The sequence below is a fragment of the Notothenia coriiceps genome, unplaced genomic scaffold (genome assembly GCF_000735185.1).
Source record: "Notothenia coriiceps isolate Sejong01 unplaced genomic scaffold, NC01 NC01_scaffold00010733, whole genome shotgun sequence".
NCBI classification, from domain to species: Eukaryota; Metazoa; Chordata; class Actinopteri; order Perciformes; family Nototheniidae; genus Notothenia; species Notothenia coriiceps.
Genome location: NW_011343434.1, coordinates 1 through 7,276, shown reverse-complemented (window position 1 = coordinate 7,276; position 7,276 = coordinate 1). Strand labels below are relative to the sequence as shown.

General features: G+C 42.0%; 1 protein-coding gene across 1 annotated transcript in view; it reads left to right on the top strand.

Moving 5' to 3' along the window:
• LOC104946174 (spectrin beta chain, non-erythrocytic 4-like) overlaps nucleotides 1-2,887 on the top strand; it is a 27,659-nt gene extending 24,772 nt beyond the window's left edge. Inside the window, exons 2-3 of the mRNA XM_010771952.1 lie at nucleotides 1,367-1,409; nucleotides 1,580-2,887. Coding sequence (XP_010770254.1) covers nucleotides 1,367-1,409; nucleotides 1,580-1,891 — 355 coding nt within the window. The 3' untranslated portion in view covers nucleotides 1,892-2,887. The remainder of the gene's footprint in view (nucleotides 1-1,366; nucleotides 1,410-1,579) is intronic.
• Nucleotides 2,888-7,276: the final 4,389 nt, after the last annotated feature.

Genomic DNA, 7,276 nt, shown 5'->3' with positions numbered 1-7,276 from the left:
TGGCTCCTTTCGACGCGAAGGAGGAGCGGTTCAACTCCGAGTCCCTCCCGGATGACCGAACTTCTCCCCGTATCCCTAAGGGAGACACCAGCCACCCTGCGGAGAAAACCCATCTCGGCCGCTTGTATCCGCGATCTCGTTCTTTCGGTCATGACCCATCCTTCATGACCATAGGTGAGGGTAGGAACGAAAATGGCCCGGTAGACGGAGAGCTTTGCCTTCTGGCTTGAAGCCAGATTAAATTAAATAACTACTTCTCCAACCTTGTACTTTTCTTCAGAGTGCCGTGGTTCATTGTTTATTAATGTGTTATAGCGGCATTTACCGACCGCTGCAGTGCTGGCTGCTCTTCCACCGGAGTTTATTCTCCCGTTAACTCACACGGCAGTGGCCGCTGTAAAGTATTCACTGTCTGTCTGTCACACAAGCAGCTGATACATATCAGTTGTTGCCTGACTTTATAAAGTGTGTTTTTTTTATAAGTGTGTGGTTGCGTTCTATAGTCACTTTGCTCAGCGCTACTGCTTGTTACAACTTTTATTTGCCGTACTCGCCTGTTAGCTCAGGTTAATCTCGCCCCCCTCCGACGTAAGCGTGACGTATGCGTATGCGGTTCTTGATTCTAGACGACCATTTTTTCGAGCTTGGTAAGAACCGGCTCCGCTGCGGTGTGAACAGGAAAAAACGGTGCTTATCAGGCTGAAGCTCCGAACCGGCCCTGGAACCGCATTGGTGTGAAAGGGGCATTTAACGGGTCCAAATCTATGAGTAGTATGGCAGCCTAAAGCTCAGATTATCTCACACTCTACAGCTTTGATTTGACCATTCTTACATACTTTGTGGAAGTGAAATGGTACATTTTTTTTTAGGTATCTTCATCGCAAATAAAAAATCCTCCTTCGAAGTTATCCATCAAACATGTTGTGCAATACACTGTGTGACGCTGACAATTGAGCGGCCCGACCAAGCAAGGAGGCAGAGAGTTCAAATATAACCCGGTGTGGGCATTTATTCCTCATGCGCACATGATTCAGAACCTCAATATGACTGTCCTCCCTGAACACAGTCAGCAGCCACAAGGATCTCACACACACAAACAGGAAAAACAGAGCCTAAATACACACAGACTAATCAAACCAACAAGACACAGGTGAGGGGGGAGGAGACAACACAGGGCACCAGGTGAACACAATAAGCAGAAACAGACAAAACGGGAGGGGGAACACTTTTCAAAATAAAACAGGAAACAGACACAGACAAACTAAAACACCAACGAAACTATACAATCCGTAACGGAGGCCGAGATCTATGGCCCCAAAGATCCCCTCCGTTACACACTGTAATTGAATTTCTCTCCTCATTGCAGAACGAAGGACGGCAGTGAGTTTTTGTTTCATGCGAAAGATGAGGTAAGCCTTTCTTTTCTTCTAAATAAATCTTAGAAGGGAACTTTATTTATCAATCACATAAATTAAAAAAATGCTTAAAGACCTGAAGTTACAGTATTTGACACCAGTCAGAAACAGGAACAATAAAAGACCAATCAGCTGAAATGTGTGACCCCCCCCTCTCCCCGCAGGACGACCTCAAGGTTTGGGTGGGCAACATCACGGCCAGCATCACGGAGCACGAGGAGATTGCCAAATGGGGTCAGCCCCAACCAACTACCTCATCCACCGACGAGGGCACGCGGCACGACGGCAGCAAGGCGGACAACCGGTCAGAGCGGGGGGGGGAGGGCTCTGACCGGGGAGACCGCATCGAGCCGGCGGATATTGAAAAGGACAAAGAGAGAGACAAGGAGAAGGAGAGGGGGGAGCGGTCAGAGAGGTCGGAGCGAGGTGGTAAGTTGGAAGCAAAGCGCTCGGAAAAGTCCAGTAAGAAAAAGTGAGCCGGAACGCCCGGGATTGAATCGTACAAACTCCAGAAAGGAGGCGGGGCTTAGACTGGTAGTGAACGCCCCCCTCCTTCTCTCCGCCTCCATCACTGTCAACTCAGCGGTTGTGATTGGATGGGAAGGGACAAACAGGACAGAAGGACTGACCCAGGCTCACTCATAGGACGGACAGGAGCAGGAGACATGTCTCTCTCTCTCTCTCTCTCTCTCTTTCTCTTTTCCTCTGTGTCTCTGTGAGAGCACACAGAGTCACTGGCGACTACCCCCCCCCCCTTGTGGAGGTTTCAGGGAACTGCAGAGAGCCACTGAACCCCGGGCAGCGTTAAGAGAGACACACGCATCATGGCTGTTACTGACTGCTGGTAGAGCGATAACACGTAGCTCATTCTGTTCCATGTTTTTTTTTTTATATGAGATGAGCTGTACCGATATGTATTTCTTGTCTGTCTGTCCTATTTACTCTATCTATCTGTCTGTAAATCAAGACCTCCTACACTATGTCCTATTACTCCTCGGAAATCGTAACAGAATGAAATTATGCCAACATGTTCTACAGACAAACAAACTTAGAGAATTTTTGTTATGTTCACTTTCCAATTTGTCTCGAGGTCTGGTCTATAAAAAACTGAGAAGGGACACTGATTTGACTTTGATACCTATCAGCACAGCTACAGTACTGAGCTGATTCTAGGAAACCGAGAGGATGATGATGTAAGACAAGAGAAGAGTAGATGGCCGAGCAGAATGACAAACTACAAAACCATACAAGAAACCATCAAATGAATACAAGAAACAATAGAAAAACAGAAATCATTGCTCAGAGGGCCATAAAAATACATCCAAACATCCTGCCAAGAGAGTGCTAACAGAGAGCTTCCTTTAGTTTTATTGGACTCATTTAGGATTAAAGATGTTCTCATGAATGTTTCTTCAAGGTAGATCACATGGTTATTAACCTGTGATATAAACACTATACTATATCTATAAAAAGAAAAACTTGCAGTTCTTGGATCAGTGATCAGAGAGAGATCACTAATGTGATGCTCCCAGGGACCTCATGCATTAAAATTATTTTTCAATTCACTTTATTCATTGAAGTTGTATGTGAAAAATACTGCAAGCTGTATGTTTTGATATCTCTAAATGTCATTAATACATTTATGAAATTTAGATTTTAGCATCAGGATAATTTTTCAATAAATTACATGTTTGGCTTTGGTCATAAGCAGAACATCTGCGCCTGGCATGTTTTCAGTGAGTGAGGCTGAACACAGGCGTCATCTACTCTTCCATCGTCTTATAACATCAAACCACTCGTTGGGTATTCTCTTTGATTTATTCACACTAGTGTGTGTGTGTGTGTGTGTGTGTGTGTGTGTGTGTGTGTGTGTGTGTGTGTGTGTGTGTGTGTGTGTGTGTGTGTGTGTGTGTGTGTGTGTGTGTGTGTGGCTGCTCTCTGCTGTGTGTGTGTGTGTGTGTTGTGTGTGTTGTGTGTGTGTGTGTGTGTGTGTGCTGTGTGGCTGCTCTCTGTCCAGGGTCTCCCATACTCTCAGGTTATTTATGGTTAGCGTGTGCTTCACCGTGTGCTACACGACCGTGTGCTACACATGTACATATGTTTGTCCCCTCAGATGCCACCTCAGTCTTACAGACAGACACACACACACACACACACACACACACACACACACACACACACACACACACACACACAGATATATAACTCTTATAGGTTATAAAGGTGTTCCAGAGGTCATTAATCTGTCACGGTCAACATCCCATTAGAATGATACAGGCGTGAGTAAGTTAGTGGATGAAGAGACAGGATATCACATTGACCAAATATTGTAAGTAAGATGTGAGATTGCATGTTTTTCTTGGAGAGAAATCACTTGTCAATAGAAGCTTGTCTTTGCAGCCTGGTGACTCCATGCTTCAGTTCATGTTGCTATAAAGTCACCACAAAGCCATAACGGGTGGAGAGGGAAGGGGAGAAGCTTCTAAATGCAGCGGGGGAACTTAAGTCCCTTCCTGCCCTTGTACGAGCATCCTAGTCAAATATGTGTCAGATAGCATTTAAAATCCATTCCAATACCAATTATGTTTCAATATCACAGATACTGTGTTTTATTAGTTAGTTCAAGTCCAGCTGAAATGTGGCAGTATACATTACTGTGCTGTAAAACACAGTTCCTATTTTGGGATATAAATCACAAACCAAAAAGGAGAACATTTATATCTTAATATCTTTGGTTGCATGATGTTACTTTGTCTCTACTGCTGGAGGAGCTAAGCCAGCCTCTTTTTGATTATTTAAATAGTCCAGAAATAATTACCAATAGTCCAAATGAATTCATTCATATCATTTTCTCTAAAAGTAGGAATCTTTCAATTTCCTATTTATATCAGAAGTCAGTATTTTCCATTTTTAAATGTTTCTCGTTGTTTCTTCAAAGTGTCATTTTGAGGTTATGCCTCAATGTTCTTCTTTTATATCTGACTGCTCTTTATCTTAGGGGTGTACGTTCTTCTCTAGGATTTGACCTTCTGTCCTGACCTCTTTGTCTGGTTTCATAAAACATGTCTTGAGAACTGTTGCTTTCTCTCATCATTTCAACACACTGCATCCTCATTTGGTGTGCCCGCAGATCAATGCAACCATTTACATCATGCATGTTGGACACAACCAAGTCAGAGTAAAAAGGAGGTGAATTCTGAATGAGCAAATGTTCCACAGTGCGGCGGTGCAGTCCACTTCTGTGTGATTATGAATCAGCATGATAAACAGTCTCACGTTGTTGCCGTAGATACACACGGGACAAAACATGTAGGGTACAGCTAACCCGCTAACAGACAAAATTACAAATATGTCATTGGAACCATTTCCCACAGCAGAAGCCAGCAGATGTGTTAGAGTGTAAACACTGATGGTCCGGGTGGTGCCCTGCTGTCTGTGTGTCTGTGCTGTTCTGTTCACACTCAGTGTGTCGGCTCCAGATCAAATGATGAATAAAATACCTTTTGGTTTATCATTCATGTATTTATAGTTTTCTTTCCTCACTTTCAAATGTTGTTGATTTCAGTTTGGGTGCAGATCAGTGTTTGTCCAGCTCTCTGAACACAGCATGTCAATCCTAAGATACTTTTTATCAAACCAGAAATAAGAAGACACAGTTAAAAGGTGAATTATTATAGAGGGAAACGCTCATGCAGACTGACAATGAACATAGTTTGTCTTTGTTGCATCACCAAAACCACAGCAGTATGCAGTCATATGGAATGCAATGTATGAAGATTGTAGAAATGTTTGTAATGGAAGTATTGATGACGATGATGATGATGATGATGTTGTCCATGGTAGCAATGAACTGAAACGTTATGCAACTTTTTCTCTGCACTGAGGACGCTGCAGGTCTGGCAGCGGTGTGGCGGGGGTCATAGTCAGTAAAGTGCAAAGTCATCTCAGTAGGAAGGTTTTTAATAGAAACAGATCAGTTTTGTAATTGTTTTTGAGTTTATTTTTGTGCTACTCACATTTGGTGCATATCCCTGTATATGGCCTCCAGCTGAAACAAATGGCAATTAGCAACGTGAAGATTTAAGGCTTTTTCATCTGTTTTATAACATTATAAACTCAAAATGTATCATGTGGCTTTATGGAGATTACTATGAGGATTTTTCTTATTGTTTTCTAACGTTAATATGATTAATGAACAACATAATCACTGCATTCATTGATTATGAAAACTATTGTTAGTATCATAGCTGATTCATGCCTAATGTTGAACAGCTGTAAAGTTCCACTGTCATATTCTTCATGTGTTGATATTTAAAATGCTCATCTTCTGGTAACATGTTATACCAGCAGCGCTTTCAAATTCTCATCAGGCTTCTCATTGGCTGCTGCTCCAGTGTCCTCACAAAACACATGGTAACCTTCGAGATACACACACTGCCTGGACTAAATACACAATATCTGCTCATAGGGCTCAGACTACAGTGAAAGCAATCAACCGTACCTTTATAATTAGAATGTATTTTTTTAATCTAGCTTTATTTATATGTTCCTGACGACAATCAGTGCTGGCATATTGAACCACACATGAATGCAGCAAAGGTTGAATGGTGACTTCAGTTTGGAAATCTGATGGATTTAAATAACTAACAGTTATTGAATGGGGGATGATGTGGACACATGGATGTTTTATTGGAGGGTTGATATGTAAACAAATAAATGCACAATTTTCTTACAAAAGAATGATCTGCATCATTAGACTCAAGGAGCATCAGATTGTCTCACTTTTCTGCAGAAAACCCCTCATTTCCTGTGATCCAAACAAAGAGAATTATTTCTAAAAATACTTCCAGATAGAATTCTGACAGAAGGAATCCAGTACTGACTGAATATCTGCTCCCCCCAGGACCCCAGAGCGCCGCTGCCTCTCTGTCTGCCCGTAGCCTGCCTCTCTGTCTGCCTGCCGAACAGCTACCTGATGATGTAAATGTATGTTCTCAGAGGTCTTTTCTGTCAAACAAACAAGAAAATGATTTTATCCATGGTGACAGGTTGTTATGTTAAGATGTGTTGCAGTGGGATTGGGCTGGACACGATCCACACAAACGCAACAGGACAAAGAGGTTGCATGAATGACAAAGTCGCTATTATGGTACTGCTGTGCATGTCTTCAAGTCCCATCCCTCCACTATGCAATCACTGTAACACACTGGGGAAACACAAACTACAACATGACAAAAGGGTGAATGAAAGAACAAATAATGTACAAGATGATCAGAACCAACGGCGAATAATTTGCCCTGTACAGTCCTTTCTTTGAATTGATAAATACAAATTGTGATATTGAAAGATCATGTAAGTGTGTGTGTCTTTTTGTGAAGCAGATAAGTGAGGTCTGGGGCCCTGGAGACCTTTGTGTTCCAGGAAGGGCCACAAAGTGAGAAAGTGATTGTAAAAGTGTGATTATTTGAGGTTAGGTCTATTTGTATTGTTGCCTAATAATGCATGCCGTAACTGCAAGCAGTCCAGGACAAAGGAAATATGTTTTTGTCACTTTAGAGACAACCCTGTTGTTGATAGTTGTCCTCTTGGTGTGGTGATGGTATAATGCAAATAAGTGTTAAGGCCCAAATAGGCTGATAATTACAGAAGAGGATTAGGGCCACATTATTATTTTTGGGAGGATTTGAAAAAAAATATGTTTTTTTTTGTTCTGAGATTAAAGTCAGAATTCTGATTTTTTTCCCCGGAATAAAAAATATATATTGTTTTTGGGATAAAAAAGTCAGAATTCTGACTTTAATCTCAGAATTCTGACTGTTTTCTCAGAATTCTGACTTTCTCCTCAGAACAAAAAAACATAA